This window comes from Zootoca vivipara, chromosome 3 (genome assembly GCF_963506605.1).
Source record: "Zootoca vivipara chromosome 3, rZooViv1.1, whole genome shotgun sequence".
In the NCBI taxonomy this organism is placed as follows: domain Eukaryota; kingdom Metazoa; phylum Chordata; class Lepidosauria; order Squamata; family Lacertidae; genus Zootoca; species Zootoca vivipara.
Window position 1 is genome coordinate 45,444,100 of NC_083278.1, and position 20,789 is coordinate 45,464,888.

Consider the following 20,789-nt stretch of genomic DNA (forward strand, 5'->3'; position numbering starts at 1 on the left):
AAGCTGTCTTATTGACACGAAAGAATGCTAGCTGGTTCTACAATATGGAAAACTAAACTCCTCTTGCATTAAAAAAAAATCCCTTAAAAACACCACGTACAAATTAGGAGTGCATGCACTGCAGTTTATAGATCAGGAAACATCCATGTGTGAAATTAGAAGAAGTTGCAAGCAGGTCAAAACTAAAATGTAATCATTAGTTCAGAAGACACTACTCAGCAGTGCCACTGCTCTCCATTCCTGCAATTTCTGTCTATAATAAAAGCAGTAATATGCAAAGTAACTAAAGGCTGACATTCTCAACAGCAGTTCTCGCTTCAGTGTTATTGTTAAAGCATCATTACGCATTAGTGTATTATATTAAGAGTTTTATGGATGCATGTAATTTTCTTCCCAATATGACAGGAAACATGTGAGAACCAACATGCTTTACATATATTTAATGTTTTGAATGTGTATTCTAGTCTTACTTTGTAGGGAAGCACACCAAGTCTAACATAGTGCTTCTCAACCTTTTAAAACCCATGCCCACTTTTAGGTAACAAGAAAATCCCACGTCTCCCTTCAAACCTAGCTTTCTGAATTATTTTATTCAAAATTTCAAAAGGATTGAAATATTATGAATTTTAATTATTTTAAAATTATACTGTACTTTAAAAAAAAAACACATCTGCACCTACCCTAAAACCTTCATATCTCCCTCTGGGTGGGATGGGGTGCCCCATCTTTTGAAAAGCACTGTTTTAAACATACATGATTAAAACAAGCCATAAAAAATGCAAAATCTGTTGACTGCAAGGAAGGATTTTATCAGTTAATCAACAAATGACAGTCTAAATAACACATTTCTGCTTCTCAATACGTATGATCACTGTTAAATTTGTTCCTTCTCTTCCCCTCCTGTAACACAAACTAACACTTATTCCATGATAAGGTGGTCAATTACATATTGACACAAAAGAAAAGAAAAGAAAGTCATCACTAAAACAGAGGACAAAAGAGAACAGTAGTTTGCATAAAAACTGTACAGTATATCCTAATTTATATGTACAGATGCAAATTTATGTAAATAATGTAAATATTAATTATATCATCATAGTGGAGCTGACTGTGACCAGTGACCTATGTTCCTCTGCTATCTGAGTGCTGCTGATGCGCAGCTTTAAAGCTTCTGCCCTTCCTTCTTATGGTTTCTTGGGTTTAAAACAGATCTGGGTTGGACACCTTTCAAATAGAGTGGGGTGGGCCACATTTGACAGCCTGAGGTCACATACCGTTCTGATCAACCTCCTGGAAGTAACACACCAGTGGAAAGCAGGGTCAGACACAAAGCGGGGCAGAGCAATCAATGAGAATTTTTTATCTTGGCCTGGGGTTCCCCATCCCTGAAATAGACTGTACTCTGAGAGCCCTTCAAATAGTGTCTCCTCTGTGAAGCGGACATGTTGCCACCCTACTCCATTATGTCAACATCACATTGTTCTGGTTCCTTTATTGTATTGGGAAGTGTTGTTTTTATTTGATAACACTTTAACATTGTGAGCTGCTTTTGAGTTGAGTTCAGATTGGTTTTTGGAAAAGTGGCAGAAAAATATACAAAATCAAATCAAATCAGAGTTTTCCCACTCCAGGTTCAGCATTACCTGCTGGTGGAGGGTTTTGTTTTGTTTTGTTTTAAATTCACAAATACGGTGTCATTTCCCCATCACCCATAACCTAATGTACTATATCCTAATGTACACCTATATCCTAAATGTTGGGCTTTGGCTGACTTCCTTCTGTGGAAAGGAGTTCACACGTGGTGGCCAGCATAATGGGCACTGAAAGTTATAGGAAAGGAATGCCACACTTTCCTCCAAATTCATTTCCCCCTTCCCTGTGTCTTGCTGGCTAATTTAAAAAAGCATCCTATGCTTTCCATGATCCTACCTAGCTCAGCCCCACTTCACCAATATATTGACCTCTTTTGCCCAAGACTAGTCACACTAACCTAGGGCAGAAGGATGACTCTTGATCTTCCATTTGAAAACAATAGTAACATGCTTGTCAGGAACCTAAAAGAAGAAACTGAAACTAAGGATCTCTTCTTCCATCTTTTCCAAACAAGAGAAAAAAATAATTAAAGATTAAACTAGCAGGCATAGGAAAATATTCACCGGGGGAGGGAGACAGTTAACCATTTGGAAAGGGAACTCAAAGCAGCATCCAATGTCATACTCAAAATCTTTTGAGTATTTAGATTTTTCAATTAGAACTGTTCCAATACATTTTTAGTAGAAATATTAAGGGAGCAGGCAGTGCTCTAGAAACCTACAGCTTTCGTAAACACAACCGAGAAAGCAAGTCAACTCTGTATGCAGGTTTTGTGTGTGCGTTTTTTCACCTATTTTTTAAAGGTTTCCATAAAAGAGGGAAAAACACAGCAAGACTAAGACATCTTGCCCTTTCGGCAAGTTAACGCAGGAGGAGGGGCTGAGGGAAGAATGCTATCACTGCGCTTGCATTGAGTAATTCAAAGTGAAGCCTACAAACGAGACATCTCATTAGTTTGAACAGATGGATAAAAATTAAAGGCTGATTCGCCAACTTCTAATTTCCCAATAGCCAAGAGGAGCTCGAAGTCTTGCGGAGCACGACAGTTGAAAAATCAACATGAAAAGATTTTTTTCCATCTGTCATAAGCACATGCCTGTGTAGAATAAAACTACCTCCCACTGTCCTTTATTATTTAATAGCAGTAACACATGCAACATCTATTAATGAACACCAACATACAATATCATCTGAATATCACACGCTACAACCTGTATTACAGTAATGGGACTGAAGCAAACCAGCATGAATTGCAGATGTGAAAATTGTGCCTTGTTAGGATGCTATGTTCTTTCAGGAGCTAAGAATAGTAGATAAAGGATAACCCGTGGATATAATTTATCAAGCTGTCAAAAAGCCTATCACAAACTATTAATAAATCATAGTAGCTACAGTAATGCAGGTAATAATAAATCCAGTCTTAGTTTTGAGTATGGAAAAATGCATTGCTTCCAAATTATTTCTTCATAATGCTATGCTTATTCTGCCAATGCCAATAAAACACTAATATTTTTAGACACCCGAAGTGGTGATACCAAAATAAAGTACCTCCAACAAATAAGTAATACCACCACCTTTGAGCATCTTCAAAGAACAAGTTTCCTCCCACCTCCCTGCAACATAGGATTCCTTTTTTGGCTGCATTTGAGATGTAAATAAAGTCAGTGGAACTGAACTACTAGACATGACATTGAATGCATAATTTCTTTAATGTGCACTTTTAAACTGGAGTGTGAAAGTATGACTGTGTATGCTGTTGACTCTGGCTCCAGGGCTTCTGAATCGGTATACACACAATGTTACTCACAACACAGAGCTATCCTGTGATTTCTTTAGAAATACTGCTGTTTGATGCCTTTCCTAACAACAACAACAACAACAACAACAACAACAACAACAACAACAACAACAACAACTTTATCACGGTCATAGACCAGCATATGGAGGGAGGGGTAGAATAATTCAAAATCAATCTCAAACTAGCTTCAATCTGAAAGAAAAATTTATGCCATCTTCATGTCACAGTCAAGCTGAGGTGTACACTTAAGACAGCCATTGCGCATGTGTGAATGACAATGCATGCACAGATGACTACTTCATTGAATAGAAATTGGAAGGGGAGCTCCTGGAGAAGGGAAACCATACGGGCATCGAGTTGAAGACATCCCCACCCTCTCTCTGTTGTGTACAACGGTGTGCAAATGTGGCTTGGAACACAGCAAGGCAAAGGAATCTCACTGCCTTTTAACTCTCACTATGTACACAATAGTAGCTTATGTAGCAGGTTAGGAGGGAGATTTTAACCTTTTCCTCCTCTGCCAAAACCCTAATGAAAATGGTTTCTTTGAAGTTGCTATTTGCGTCGAGGCAAATAGGCCCTAAAGGAATTTTCCTCACAATGAAAATAAGCTGTTTTGAAAGGAAGGATTCTCAGCAGTTCTGCAGCAGGGTAGGAAAGGGTTAAACTTTCCCTCCTTGTATGCTTCCAGCAGCTGCTATTTCCATTTCAAACAAAACAAAACAAAACAAAACAAAACAAAACAAACACATTACAGGGAAAGACATATCTGATGTCACAGGTGGTTTGGGTCCTAGTAAGGCTAGTTATTTCTGACTTCCATACAATTCAATCTAGGGAATCCCCAACCAAATGTTGAATGGAAATGTCTAACACAATTAGCCAAAGCTAAGAACCACTATTAAACTTCTACAATCTGTCTCATGCATGCTTAATGCTTATGGAGTCATTAATGGGTCCATGGGTGTCATGGCAACCATGACATCTTCCATTGGTGCCCATGAAGCCTCTGTTTCCCTCCACTCATTGGCCCCTTGGTCAGGAGATAGTGAGTGGTTATCTTTTTGCCCCTTGAAAAGTACATAGAGTTATTTCCTCACTTCCTTGTTCAGCTTTATAAGTTTTCCAACGCTTAGATTAATTGTACTGCACCACACTTTTACACAGATCCTTTGGAAAAGGGATGTGCACTCTGCCTCTCAGGGGACTGATCCTGGGGAGGGGGTGAAAAATGACCAGGCAGAGGGCACCCTTGACACTCACTCAACATTCAAAATTTGCCCACAGATTTAAAAGGCCTAGTGACCTCTGTAGTAAGTTCTTACACATTAGAGCAGGAATGGGAAATTGCTGTTCAATGGCTCTGAATTCAGATTGCGGCTCCCCCTCCTCAGTCTTGCCTCCCACCCCCCGCCCCAGCAAATATGATGAGAGAAAGTTTCCGTAGGCACCAATGAAAACTCCCCACCCCACCCCCCCTAAGCTTAACTGCTGTGCAGGGAGCAATTTTAAAATCTCTCTCTCCTCTTTCTGTGCCAGGAGGAAGGGTAAATGAATGGCTCCACCCACTTCTGACTTGGGCCTCCATTCTGGGTATGCGGTCCCCAATGAAATTTTCACAGAGGGTGGAGTTCAGCACCCCCTGAGAAGGAAGGCAGCTCTCTACATTGTGTTATAACTTATAAAGCAGGCACAGGCAAACTCAGCCCTCCAGATGTTTCGGGACTACAACTCCCATCATCCCTAGCTAACAGGACCAGTGGTCAGGGATGATGGAAGTTGCTAGTCCCAAAACATCTGGAGGGCTGAGTTTGCCTATGCCTGTTGTAAAGTGTTTGATCTTCACAATCCTTGGTTTATTCAACATGAATGGGCTGAAAAGTATCACTTAAGTACTAAAACTTTGAGAACCTAGAATTATCATTTACCCATGTAAGTTGTTTTAGCTTGTATGTTCAAGATACATTTCTAATTCCTTTGTTTGCTTCTGATGTAAATTCTAATTCTCTTACATCTGCCTCCATTCCTGTGGTTTTCTTTCTTCTTCTTTTACAAAAAAATATAAATCTGTGGCAGTATAATAAAATCTTATTTCCTGATCTGACAGTAGGAAATGGAAAGAAGATTACCTGCTAATAAAAATGAACTCTTTCAACAACGAACAATAATTAGTGCTGAATATCAAACTAATCTTTAGGAAGTTTTTTTAAAAAAAAATATTATATATTAATAGCATCTGCACTTATCCCATTTACAACAGAAGCTGCTCACCTAAGTATTAAAGAAAGTCACACTTACCTCACTTAAAAGATTACAGTTTCCAATGTGTAACTGGCTACATTACATGAAGTTAATATTTTTCATTCCATATTACAGGTAATGGAACAACAGATAAAATGCTGATTTGATCAGTTCTAGTATACAGTTCTGTTTCTGTAATACAGAACTATCTTGAGGAGCCGTCATCAGTAAAAACAGACAATACTGGGACAAGTGGCCTAATAGTCTGATAAGGCCACTTCAGCTATTATTTCAATATTATAACTCATGCACTACTTTAACAATCTCGGTACAATTTATCACAAAATAATAAAACAAATCCACCTTATTTTGTACCCACAATATTTAAACCATGTTTAACTACATTAAAATGGCATGGCTTTATTATATTGGAGACAAGTGAGAAGTCTACCCCTCGGGTATGTATTACAGTCAAAAATCAAAATATCGAACCGTGCTCTGAGTACAGGAAAGAATCAGCGCAGTCCCCAAACGATTGATGAAATGGAGTTCCAATTCTTACTTTTAAAAAAGGGCAAGTTATCACATTTTCCTTTAGGGAATTCTGAATGAACAGCTGTCAAATTCTATAGAGTTTTCTAAAAGGTAGCATTTATCAGTGTTTAGGTTACATGTAGGGCATTTTTAAGAGAAAGCAAGTAGGATGAATTAAAAGAAAAGATTATAAAGGTCTTATTTCTATATCTATCTCTTTGGACATATATCTGAAACCATTCAAAACACATAATTCAGGAGAAACACAGATTAAAATTCATTTCAGGAGGAAAACACTTTCTTAGTAGCTGTAAGCCCTTGGAATATAGATTTGGTAACTTGTCATGTATTAGGAAAGAAACCAGTTTTGGAGAAGAGGAAGGAGGAAGCATGTATTAAGGACACCGTATGAAAACAGCTAGAGGCAGCTTTATTATAGATTTACTAGTAGTAGGTGGAGAGGTTTTATGTCACACTTTTAATACAGTACATTATAGAAAACAGACTTTAATAATAAGTGGGGTTATCATTCAACATCTTTTGCTGCCAGAATGCTTGGCACTTCTAACAGCAAAAATAACAAAACAAAAAAAACAACTGCAAAAACATCAGACTCTGTTCGAAGCACACCCAACAAACCTCCCCCCTCTTTTTTTATAAAACGTCTCAGTATACAATCATCATTTGGAAATCCTGTGTTTGTGCCATATATGGTACATATCCACTCTCCATGCTATTAAGATCAGTGAGACTTATTAGTCGTGACCCATCTCAACTTTTGACCCAACTAAAGCCCTGTTAATATTTTCAAGTAGTTATGGATGCTGAATGACTAAAAGCCCCACCTAGAATGCACATCATCAGCTCCAGAATCTGATAGGCACACTAGCCCCCCCCCCTCTCTTTTCAATTTTTATGGAGAACTGAGTGGTAGTAGATAGAGCTCAATTTTATTTTCCGTTGTTGTTGTTTAGTCGTTTAGTCGTGTCCGACTCTTCGTGACCCCATGGACCAGAGCACGCCAGGCACTCCTGTCTTGCACTGCCTCCCCCAGAACACTCCAAATGTTGAGTAGTTCAACAGCATTCTTTGAAACAATGCCTCCAGGCACAAAAAATAACAGCCCTAACTAGTAACCATCATTTCCACCCTGGAATGAGATAATAGCATAGCCTTTGAATTACTGCAATGTAGTCAATGGGTTAGTCTTGAGGCTACAAATGGTGCAGAACATAGTGACTAGGTTGCTTGTGGGAGCAGACTTCCACAATAAAACATTGCCTGCGGAATTTGCACCAGTGGCCAATCTGCTACCAGGCAGTTCAAGGTGTTGGTACTAACATATAAGGTCCTATGCAGCTCAGGTCCAGGTTACTTGAAAAACTGTCCTCTCTTACAGTGGTACCTTGGTTCTCGAACTTAAACCGTTCCAGGAGTCCATTCGATTCCCGAAACTGTTTGAAAACCAAGGTGCAGCTTCCGATTGTCTGCAGGAGCTTCCTGCACTCAAGTGGAAACCACATCGCACATTCAGCTTCCGAAAAACGTTCACAAACTGGAACACTTACTTCTGGGTTTCGCAGCATTCGGGAGCCGATTTGTTTGGGAGCCAAGCCATTCAAGAACCAAGGTACCACTGTATATATTTTATATATCACTGCAGTCTATTAGTGAGTTTCTCTTGCAATTTTCAAACATCTCAGAAGCTCACTTTCCAACAACTCAGAAAAGGCTTTCACTGTGGCTGTCCTTGTTCCATGGAATAGCATTCCTGTCAAGATATAATAGGCACCCACTATTTGGACTTTTTGTTCCAGCAGGCTTTTCCAGCTGGATCAATGGGTGCCATTTGTCAAAAAATGCCTATTTTGCATTGTTTTAATTTTGTTTTAAGTGTATCTGCTGTTTGTTGTGTTTTTAGCTTCTTGTTTATTGCACTGCTTTGAGATGATTGAGCAGAAGGTGATAAATAACAACAGTAATAATTTTTGGAAAACAAAACAGTGCCCACAGAAACCAATAATCAAAAAGTAACCAAGGGGTATAAATAGGATAATGATAGTGAACATATTTGCACCCATTCTGATATTTGTTTTGAAATGAAAGAACGTTGAACCAAATGGGCTGCATTCAGTTAATTTTTCATCTGGTATGAAATGAATGCATAACTTCAGTGGAAAAATACATTATTTCATTACAGCAGGGTAATTTTTCTCAAGTTACTATACAGCAGAAGAAGGGCAAATAGCAAACGACAAGTGGAAATAAATTCTACATGTGCTTGCATTTGCATTCTGCAGTATTTGATTGTGCAGACTTCCTTACATGAAAACCTTTCATTTTTAGAAGCTTTTCACCGCCTCCAGAAACCTCAAAAAAGGCCAAGTCAGCTGGTTTCCTGAATAGAACGAAATCCAAGTGTTTATGTGTGCAAAGAATAAATCCTTGTGGATATTCACAAGCAGGTTCTAACTTAAAAGCCAATGAATAAGCATACCTGATGTCCAGCTGTTACTTGCTTCAAGACATTTTCATAACAAACTTCATCCATATTATTCAGCTGCTGCACCTGAGCAATACAACACAAATGCTTTATTGTAGTATCAAAATGTAAAAGACAGTATTCCGATGCTACCAACTTTAACGTGGCATAATTTTAAAAATTTATGATGTTTTACTAATGCTTGATGAAGCCATACTTTTATTATATTGTTACATATTTTTCTTTCATTGAGATGCCGTGGAAACAACGAGGTACAGATATTAACACCAATAACTTAAAAACATTTCTTCTTAGAGAAGTTCTGTTCCTCAAACTAGATCAGGTCTGCAGCTTGCCTTGATCTGTGTAGTGTGAAGATTTCCTAGTCACTATTTCCAGGTCATTAGCTGCATTTGAAACATTCTGAAGTCATCAGAATGACACCACAATTTCAGTGAGTTCCAAAGTCCTACTAGAATGCAAGGCCAGTGGCAACCTTTTGTACTTATAATATCAAATGGAGCCCATTTTTAAAATGGACAAAACCAGCTTCACCAGCTGTACACCACTACTGAACAAACAGGTGCCCTATAGCAGTGCTCCCCAACCTTTTTATTGCCGCGGACCAGTCGACGTTTGATAATTTTACCACGGCCCGCTGAGGGGGGGGGACATTGATTGTTTATATTTTATTTAGATTGTTTTGATTTAATAATTTTAATTTAATTGTATTCAAATGTTTCTTGGGCGACCCGGTACCAATTGATCCACGGACCAGTACCGGTCCGTGGCCCGGGGGTTGAAGACCACTGCCCTATAGGATCACGGAATAAATATTCAAGATTTGCAGCTTCATGGTTAACAGACTGCCTTAGCAGTCTGGTTGCTGTTAAACCAATCAACTGATGCAAAGCTGCAATTTGCATCATTTGCAGAGGTGAGGTAAAAGAAGACTTAACAGAGCAATCCTATACATGTTTTCTCAGAAGTAAGCTAGAAGTCAATGAGACTTACAACCAAGTAAATGTGTAAAGCATTACATACTAAATTGACAGGCTGAGGCGAAGCGTGATGTGTGAACATGTTCAGTGCCACACGGACATAGAGCATGGGACTGTTAATCTCAGGATTGTGGGTTCGAGCCTCACATTGGGCAAAAGATTCCTGCACAGCAGAAGCTTGTGGTACCTTCCAAAAATATGATTCTATCAGTCTATCCTTATTCAGACTCCTTATCCTCTCCAGAGAAAAAACTACTGCTATCTGAATAGTCACTTGTGCTGTCTCTGGATGTTCCTTCTGAATGAAAGGAGAGGATGGGGGGGAAGCCATCAACTTACCTGGATAAACCTGAACTTTAATTTCACAAGCATTTTGCACTATAGAACCCCTTGTGCCTCTTGACTCTTATGCCTTAACATTGATAAAAGACAGCTTCAGAGAAGTAATCTGATATTAACTCTCTATTTATATTAATAATTGGAGAGTAGCATAATTCCTGATCACACTGCAACACAGCTAGCTCTACCTGAGTTCCAAGGGGGACCTAATTCAATCATGAAGGCAGCAACAGCTTAAAATGAAGCCGGGGAATTCATAGTCATAGCTGACACTCTGTCCATAGGACATCATTACTAAAAGGGTAGTTGACTAAAGTGAATAAATAACTCACTAGCAAAGAAATGAAATGCAAACTGCCATCTCTGTTATCATGGCAAAATGTAATCATGAAGGAGAGAAGGGAATTTGACACTATTGAGCAAGGCAAAGAAGTCTCAAATCCAACTCTCAAATGCAAACTTAATGAAGAGAAACAACAATATTCCAAGGAAAAAGTGTCGCTGGATATTTCTTCCAACATCAGCAATACTGTGCTGCTGTAGTATTATGCAGGAACACATAGGAATCAAACAGGAGAACTGAAAAGAGAACTCCAAAGCAATTCCCATGCTTACATGTATTTATTTATCATAATTACTGTGTTGCTGGGTAAAGTCTGAAGCAGAAATTCACACATCTCCCCTGTAATGAGTGTTGCACAGTGACTAATAGTTTATTCCTACGCAACTTTAGTCAGAAGTTCTATTGTGCAATTAAAACTGAGGCTATGTTCCAAATTCAAATCTCAACTCAGCAAAAGATTCACTCTGTTGCCTTATGGCAAACTGTAGATCCCCATTTGATAGATAGGGACCTTGTAGGTTTGTCATAAGGATTGCCAAGATAACATACGTGAATCACTTTGAACAATATACACATGCTAACATACTGGATATTATTTATTTACATGTCCGTGAAACATACAGGGCATTTTGTAGAGTTTTGTAAACCAAACAAAAATTTAATAAGATCCTGACCTCAAAGTAGTAGTCAATCTAAAGCTAATGCTGAAGAAGGTATTACAAGGAAGGGAGAGACAAAGGGATGATAATATGAGAAGGATTGTGACTACTACAGATATATGGGGAAATACTACTTGAACATGTTCCTAAGAATGGTTGTCTCAACATCTCATTCCAAATATTTTATAGCAAAACTCTACCTTGTTAGTTGTCTTGATACCAAGAAATGTCTGTCCAAGTGGAACAGGCCGAAAACGACCATCAAAATAAAACAGTCCAATATAGGGATTAACATGCAGAAATGTAGCAACATCAAGGTAATTAGGTAAAGTGGCTGAAAGGCCCAAGATCCTAATCATGCTTTGGGTAGATTCAACCTGTAAAAAAAGAAAAGAAAATGTCATTAAATTAGCACATTTTTTATTAAAGTCTAGAGTTAATATCACCCTAATAAAATATAAAAATAATTTCCACATAAATATATACTGGTAAATATGTGTGAGTGGATACTAATATTTTGCTCAATGTGTAGTACAGCAGGAGTCCCCCCCCTTTTTCTAACAAAACCCCCAAGGCCCAGCAATTAGAGACACATTTAAAAAAGAAGATTTGAGGGTGTGTTGTTGTGGTCAGAACCTGAGCAGAACTTGTAGTCCTTTCTCAAAAAACCCACTTCTGATTTAGATCAACTCAACTTTGAAAGCCAAAGCCAAGTTGCTTCCATGGTTAAACAACTGTGAGTCAGAAAGCTCTAGACATACTGCAAATCAGTTCAAATCAGACATACTGCAAATCAGTTCAGTTCTGGCATTAAATGAGGCTTTAAAAATGCATCTTTTTACTATAGTCTTCGCTTATAAGAATTTTTGTGATCTACAGTACTTCATTATCTCTCATGTAGCTACTTGTCTGCGCCAGCTCTGCCTGTGGTTCTATCGCAACATTTCTCTCTGAGGGTCACTTTGTGAAATCTTAGCTCTGAAAAGCAACTAATAAATGACCAGAATGAACAAACAAGCCACATCACTCAGACATCTGCAGTAGGTCCTGACAGACCTTGCAGTAGACCCAGCACTTATCTATAGAATGTGCTCTTAAACCGTGGCACTAAGAACTGTTCCTGAAGTGTGTATGCTTCAGACAGAGAACACTTGCAGTAAGATCTTCAAAGCACATGAAGTTCAGAACAAAAAGAAGCTGAACAAAGTTGATGATGTTAAAGAACCTAGCAGCATTAAATTTATAAAGCAGAGCAAGGATTTTCTCAGTTCATGTTCAAATCCATTAATTCTGATATTCACTTGAGTGAGGTCAGAATTTTATGGAAACTTGGTATTGACTGGTTTAACCTCTATGTACCTTTACTGAAGCTGTTTCCTGAGCCAGTGTTTGAAGACTGTGGTCAAATGGATGGGGGAAGAATACCTTAAAACTGAATCCAGAAAACAAAACAAAAAAAGAGGTGAGGAGGAAGAGGAGGAACGGCTGTGGTCTGGAGAGGGAGAGGTCTGCCTGTGAGTGATTGTATCCCTGTGATACAATAAGGAAAGGGCCTGGAGGATATTCCTAGATCCAACATTGATTCCTAAGTTGTCTGTACAAATTGTTGCTAGCAGTGTCTTCTTCTGTCTTTGGCTAGTAAGGGGGCATTTCCCTTTCAGACGGATCAGATGGATCCGTGGTTCTGGATCTCTCAGGCTTGATTACTACAATGCACTTTGCACACGGCTCCCCGCCTCCCAAGACAGTTTTGAAATTTCACCTGGTACAGAATGCTGCTGCATGTCTTCTAACAGGTGTTGATAAGGTACCATAGAAGTCTTTCCAACCTTTTCTGTGGTTGTCAGTTTACTCCAGGCACCTAACTTACGTATTTCTTTCAAGGGAGAAACCTTTTTCTATCTGTTTTAAATCTGTATAGGTGTGCTGTTCTTGTGCTTATTGTTTTGTTTTTAAATTTGATGCAAGCCCCTTTGAACTGCTGTAAAAGAAGTAGAGAAGTAGACAGACAGACAAACAAAGAGAGGCAAAGAACCAACAAGGACTTGTTTTTCATTTTTTTAAAAAGCAATTTAATTTGTACACCAAGTAGTCTGAAGGCAACGCTGTTCCACATTATGATGGTAACACCGAAACGGATTTGAGTCAAAGAGCAATCCTGTCATGATTTATAGGTGTATCTAATTGACAGGTAACTGTAACAGTGTGAGGAAATATGGGAACCGTATAATTTTTGCAATTACTGAAACTAGTGCATGAAAAAGAAAAGAAGGGTGTAGGCAGTTTTTATGGTTCTTTCCAAAATGTTTTTCAGTGACACCTAATCTTACTGCAAGTAGTTTGAAGGGGAGATCAGTACCATACAGTAATATGGACTGTTCAAAGTGGCTCTCTGCATGTCTTAAAATGGCACCATTGCACTGCATGTGACATTAAAAAAAGTTAGAAAGGCATTTTCGATAAAGATAATAAGTTCAAATATTAAACAACACTTTTAAGGTTCAACTCCAGCAGCTTTAGATGCCACATAGATTGAAATGTACAGTACTAAAAATTTAACATTTGATTATAGCTGCAATACCATGCCATTGATACTGAATTTACTATGACTAGGAGTGGAAGAATTCTGAAGAGAGATTATGAGATTAATTGGAGACACGGTTGAATACTTTAATCCCTCATGATGCAAATATACTACCATTGAGTTATTTTAAGGGAATTACCATTTAGCTAATTGCAGCAAAGATTTCTAAAGCTGCAAAAAGGGGCGGGATGTGTTTAGTGGCCGGTGAGAAGATGCACCACCACCAGAAGATATGGTTCCAGAAGATATGGTCAACAGCTTTTATGACCCAAGTTTTCTTAAGAGCATACAGAGACAGACAACAAAACTCACTGAAAATTGAACTTTTTAATGATGTATTAGAATGACAAATTATCAAACTGACGATTAACACCATCAGGTTATGCTTTTAGCATTGCTATGAAAGCTTATTTTTAATTAAAATATACTAAAAGTCTGCGTGGTAATGTTTTCTGCCTGAAAATATTTACTTTGGATTTTGTGAGTATAGCAAATCTTACCTTCCAGTGGTGGGAGAAAGCCCAACATACTTGCACTCAACACTCTTGGGCACACATATACACAGGACAAAGAGCTCCCCACTTTCCAATCATGTCCCCTTTCCACTCACCAAATGATCAATCTGATGACCAGTGAAGAGCCAATTAGCACTCCTATCAGAGCTGAACTACCTCAATACCATGTCTTTCTTTTTGCAGCATTCAGCAAAATTGGGGAGCGTCAGAAAAAACTGCTTGGCGGGTAGCCTGATCCAGTCTCTGGCTACACACACTGGCCTGAAATCCATGTTACCTAGTCAAGGCCCATTTCTAAACTCCCCATCCTGTTTCTCCTTTGCATTGCAGCAGTGGGAAGAGATTTTTGCAAGAGAGAGGCAGTGCTTAGCCCATTTCCTATCTGCCACTTTTCCCCTACAGTCCTTCTTCCCAGTGTTTACCCCTCAGCCAAGCTTCCAATTTTTTTTTTTTTGCATTCCTGACATTGAAAGAACACACCAGAACTCCCCCCTCCCGCCCAGTAAGTGAATGGAGATTGACAGCTAGGGTGGAGGACTGTAATTTTGGAAGACATAGAGATTCAAGTCCTACAACAGCAGTATTTACTAACATTAAGCCTCTATCAGGAAACACCATGCTAAATACCTTTATTCAAGACAAACAACAACAACAACAACAACAACAACAACAACAACAACAACAACAACAACAACAGTGGGAGTCAGAGGGTCATATCTGAGCACCAAATTCCATCTCACAGACTGTTATGGGCCTATGCAAGCAGGCATTTCTACAATTATGGCTAAATATTCAGGGTTTAATTATGTATCCATCCTTAAGTGCAACAATGTAAAGGTACAAAACCGCAATAATGATTAGCATAGAAGTTATGCACAAAAACCAACTTGAAAGCATATGTGCCTTAACTATTCAGAACAAAAATGCATTTGTTACTAGGCAACTACCCAACTGAGTAATGCTAAACATGAGTTAATTCTAACAAATGAATTCTGGTGTTTAAAGTACTCTGGCCTCCTGAGCCTCTATTAATAGTAGTCTTAAATCAAACAATAGAGGGGAAACCCACTAAGACAACACTCAGAGCCTTGTAACTCTGCAGTATTCTGTGATGGATAAACAGTTAAAAAAACACAATCAAATTTCTTTGAGTGTACCATAACACATGTTCCTGTAAATGCTAGATAGAATGCAAGAGAATTCTAACACACATTCAACCAAGCAAAAGTTCTGCGTTTTTATTTTATTAATTAATTATTTTAATGAAATTAAATTTCTATATTGCCCTTCACCCAAAGAACACAGGGCAGTTTACAATAGAAAAACACAAAAATACATACCCATAACAACAAAAACAATACCCCCCAGTTTAAAAGGTCATAGATTGTTTAAGTAAAAGGCCAAGAATGATAGACAGAGGCAGGACTAGAATATGTCTAGAGAGCATGGGCAGTATTCTACTAATGTGTCCCATCAGCCCAAGGATTTCCATGTGTTCAGTAGGACTTTCCCACCATGCCCTCCCCAAACCTGCCCCAGAGAGTTCAGGGAACACATACGGTAGAAAAGACTTAGGGTGGGGGACAAGGAGGTAAAAACATTCCATTGCTGCAGCAGAAATCATTGCACTGATGGAATGATTGGATTCCACACCAAGGGTTTTCAGCATTTGCACTGAAATTAATACAAATTGAATGTCCTATTTCAATGAGCACACCACCGCTTCTGGGTTTCTTATGGGGTCAGCGTCCAGAGACACCTTCTGGCTTTGACAAATTGATCGCTGAATGGGTAATGCAATGAACAGCAGCAACCCACCACTAATGAGGGAGAACGCAGGAGAAGTCAAAAAGAGAAGCAGCGTAACAAAGGGACAGTGGTGCAGATGCCTATTTAGAGAATAGAAAACCCTACCAAAAAAGTGAACCTATGGGGCTTCAAAATATATTCTATGATTCTATAATCAGAAGCGTTAGCTGCCTTAACAAAATCGAAGCAATGGAAGGGAAGAGCTAAATGTCTGAGAGAGGAAGGCTTCCGTTTCCACCGTTGCTGCTTAGCCCCCTACCACCACAAATCTTTCCCCTTTCACAAGGGTAAGATTAGGGAATTGGTGTGGGGTACAGGGGGCTGATGTGGAACTCCTTTGTTCTTATTGCAGACCTGGACAGAGCTCACAAAAAATGCTGAGTTTCTCTCTCAGACTACTCCAATAGAGCTTAGAAAAAAGAAGCCAATTTCAAACTGAGAAGTGGGGGGTGGGGGTGGGTAGTGGGAGACTTTTGCCATCACTAATTTAGACAAAATGTCTATGTCAGAAAAGGTAGTCATCAATGCACCAGCCAAATGATGACCAGAAACTTAGAAATTTAAAGTGCACTAATTTGCTAAGTAGATATTACTGAACTGCATGGTTTTTCTGTTTAACTTTTTTCTATTTTAAACATTTAAGCATTTTCATCTTACATCCCTGTTATTTTCAGGAATGCACAATTTTAAACATCAAAGCTACAATTAGTTTCAGAAGAGTCTTTTGATGTTGTATCCACAGCATATGAGCAAAGCTCAAAGCCTTTTTCCACTAAAAAAAGTTTTGTCAATTCAATTTAAATATCTTGTAAAAGGAACCTTTAGAATTCACAAAGTGCATAATGTGCAATCGTGTTTTATACCCTTTTAGCTAAGGTCACATCAGCTTTTACCCTGCGAGATATGTAACTTGACCCCTGAGTTGAAGGGACCAAAATCTGAGCTCAGCAAAGCACATCAAAAAGACAGCTATCCTCCAACCCTCAACAACCATCTTATATACTGCTCTAATTCACAGTCGAATGCAAAAGAAGAAGAAAAAACACCCTTGAGTATTGCCACTCTTCCAATATTTGAACAAAGAATTGCTGAAAATTTTAAGCACCACTTTAGCTAACATCTCCTTCGACCAGAGGATTTCATTTTCACACCTGTGTTATATTTAGTGTATAATGGCATTAATGTTTCTTAACCAATGTTTAAATATCATAAGAGTACTCAACACTTTCTGAGGGTTCCATGTGTCAAGAACTGTTCAATTTCAAATATGAAATCACAGAACTGAAACTACAGACAGGATTCTGCGGAAGCCCTGCACAATGGGGCTTGATCCCCTCTCTTCTTCTCCTGAACACTCCCAACACCACGCCCCCCCCCCCAATTTGTAACAGGGATCTTTTTTTGCTTCTTTTGGTCTTCTCTTCCCCCTTTCTTTACTCTTCTTTTTTTGTATTCAATTGAAATGTTTTTACACTTTGTTTCATTTGTATTTGTATAACAATTCAATAAAAATACTTAGTGTGTCTTATTTTAGGAATTTTTTGCTATATTTTGAATTATTCCTTATTTTAGTCATGTTAGCAAAACAGAAAGTTTCCAGATTAACACATTTTCATCCTTTCCCCTCTCTGTTGTCTTTCGCAGCAGCCTTAATTGACAGCTACATGATCTGGAGGCAGCTTAGGCACAATGAAGGAACCAACTAGAATTATTTGACTTCTCCATGTTCATTCTAATGTTTAATTTGGCTGCTCGAAAAAGGGTTTTGCACATACCTGACGTAAGGTGCGTGCCACTAAACTTTCCAGCACAGGTCCTCTATCTTCATGTAGAAGGTGCACTTCATCAAGAATAAGGAGCTTCACAAGTTGGGAGAGGGCTACATCTCCAACACTCTTCCTTGTCACAACATCCCATTTCTCTGGAGTGGTCACAAGCATCTGACAAAGACAAAAGGAGCAGACACATTTTAATTTATTTATTTTTTGCTGATTAAAAAAACCAAAACAAACAAAAAGAAATGGCTAATAACAAGTTTGTAAACCAATGAAGTCAAGCTTATTCTTGCCAGAGCAGAATTCCACTGCCATTTTGTGTTACAAAGCACACTGGACTCAAACCACTTTCCTCTGATCTCATTCTGAGCTATCCAATGTGGTTCTTACCTTTGTACAGTAGGCTGTATTGAGGCCATACATACAGGACACCCATACCTACCTCCATTCAAGCACATAAGAAGTATCATCAACACAATCCAAGGACACATTCTAGCCAGGAAAAAGAATTCAAGGAGGGCATGGAGCAGGGTCAGTAAGAGGTATGGCCAGGGGAGAGGCCTAGAAGGCAGAATTCAGTCTCCACGCCTTAAGTTTCCAACTTAAGGCGTGGAGACTGAATTCTGCCCTCTAGGCCTCTCCCCAGGCCATACCTCTTACTGATCCTGTTCCATGCCCTAAAACTTCAGCTAAAACTTCTGAGTTATTCAAAAGCAGTGTTAGAAACTGAGATATAAAGGCTAGGCGCTAAATGGCACCTTAAACCTAGGTTATGGGGGCAACAACGGAATGACTAGGCGCACTTTTTAATAAGATGAAAATCAATGAACTGCATCTAAAATATCATGTTCATTTTTCACATGGTCTAGTTCTGACCCTGCTCACCCCCCTAATATTCTTAAGAGGGTCTCTTCTCCAGCCTTAAGAGAGTGACTGGAAGTGGGGAGGCAGAAAAAGACCACCCTTTCCTTCCATTTTGCAGTTCTAATCTGAAATCTTAGGTGCAGTACAGTACTGCATCCAGAGCTTAGAAACTGCTCACCCTAATGAAATTCCCTGTCGCAAAATGTGCCTAGAACAATGGGAGTTCCGAACACTGTTCAAAAGCGCTTCCTTCACATATAAGAAGAACTTTGCAGATGTGTAAGAGGCAGATATCCCAAGCAAAGTGTGGCAACACTATCATTCTGAGGCCAGGTTCTTGGTAGGTTTGGAAGGGAAGTAGATTTTAATCTGATTAGACATCCCCTCTCAAACAATGCAGTTCTAAAAGACCACAGCCCCAACTAACATAAAAACGGCCGAGATCTCTCAGACACATCTTAGGTGCACCCAGCTTATTTCTCATCTAAAAAGAACAGCAGCACCATTCCCCGAGAAAGTTGTGCACCTGGGACTTCTCTCACTGACGCATCATGCACTGACCTGCTCAGCTGGCCTTAGCATAGCACTGGAAATCCCTATGTACCATTCGGTAGGGAATCTAGGAGTCAAGGCTGTGGCTGGTAGACTGGCAAGTCCCCAGAGGACATTAAGGCCAACAAACCTTCATCACTTAATCAGGAAATTTCCTCCTACCATCCGATATATTTTGCCACGCAAGGACTACACCTGAATAAAGCTTACTAGGCAGTGTGTGTAGCTAAAAGGATGACTGTATCCATGAACCTCTTTAAATATGCCACCATTTCTGTACTAACACTGCAGGATTAATCATGTCCACCAGAAATTCAGAGTAACTTCCTGGATGTTCACTGCCTGGCACTTATTGCTGAGATTTGAGAGAAGTTATCTGTTGTATATTTGCATCCCTGTAGTAGAAGTGATAAATCACCAGCCTGGAAATAATAAATCTGAGGTTTCAAGGACATGAAAAAAACATTACCTTCCTCATTCTGTAACTAGAAAAGCCAACTGATACCCATTAAAGCAGGACTTCCTATATAACTTTAAATTCAATAACTACCTTATAAATGGGAACAATTCTAATCATGCTTCAACTACTATACAGAAGGTGCAGCTTTAGATGTTAAAAAAAGGAGGCAAATTCTCATGTAACTTAAAGCGGAAAAATATGAGCTTTTGTTTATTAGCCAATTAATGACTGCATTTTTCTTCCTACACTTGAAAATGGTGCCTACTGGTTAAATACCAATGTGGCCTTTATAAAAGCAATATCTTCCCCAACCAGGTGCTCTCCACATGCTTTGGAATATAACTTCCAGAATTGCCAATGGTGAGATGTTTTTATTTGCTGCCCTGGGCTCCTTTGGGAGGAAGGGCCTGATATAACTGTTTTGCTAGTCAGCATAGTGAATCTGAAAATGGACACTGTATTCTTCACTACCTGTTGTTAGTAGTCATTAATAGCTTCCCTTATGTAACTAGCTAACTTTTAAAGAAAAATTATCTAAGCTACTAAGCTGAAGGTGGCCCTGTTTAGGGAAGTTTTTAATGTTTGATGCGGTACTGTTTTTAATATTCGGTTGGAAGCTGCCCAGAGTGGCTGGGGGAACCCAGCCAGATGGGCAGGGTATAAATAATAAATTATTACTATTATTATAAGCATCACATATTTTGTGGTAAAAGACTCTATTAAGTTGGTACTGCTTTTTTGTTTTTGTTGTTGTCATCTGCCAACCAATGTGAATGGATGCCCTGAAAGTTCAACTTCTAATGAAGTTGGTGTGTGTATGCTTGCACACAGGTGCGCGCACACACAATTATACAAATATTTCAGTCTCAGTCTACTGAAACCTCAGCATCTAATGTATTTACTGATACAACTGGGGGGTTATTTAAACATGGTCAAATTTTAAGGATGATGGCTAAAACAACCTTTAGTACAATCAGCTAAGTCTAAATGTTGTTTGAAAAGTGTAATGTGTGTAAACTTTTCATCCATGATCCTGTAAAATGCCATGGGTATCTTTCTTCACACACAAGCATATGCAAGTGCACAGTCACCTATACTACTAAATGCTATACTATACCTATACTACTTTTACCTTTATACTGCTAAAGGTGGTGGTGGTTATTGTTTTGTTTGTTACTGTGTTATGTCTTTTTTGTTTTATATTGTAACCTGCCTTGTGATCCTTGGATAAAAGGGAGGT

The 20,789-nt window shown here is 38.9% G+C and overlaps 1 protein-coding gene across 2 annotated transcripts in view; it reads right to left on the minus strand.

Moving 5' to 3' along the window:
* Nucleotides 1–20,789, minus strand: part of ASCC3 (activating signal cointegrator 1 complex subunit 3) — a 203,584-nt gene that overhangs the window by 122,731 nt on the left and 60,064 nt on the right. For both annotated transcript variants that reach the window (XM_035109325.2, XM_035109326.2), the window contains exons 11-13: nucleotides 17,674–17,838; nucleotides 11,191–11,367; nucleotides 8,664–8,735 (exon numbers count right to left, since the gene is read on the minus strand). In XM_035109325.2, the coding sequence (XP_034965216.2) occupies nucleotides 8,664–8,735; nucleotides 11,191–11,367; nucleotides 17,674–17,838 (414 nt within the window). The remainder of the gene's footprint in view (nucleotides 1–8,663; nucleotides 8,736–11,190; nucleotides 11,368–17,673; nucleotides 17,839–20,789) is intronic.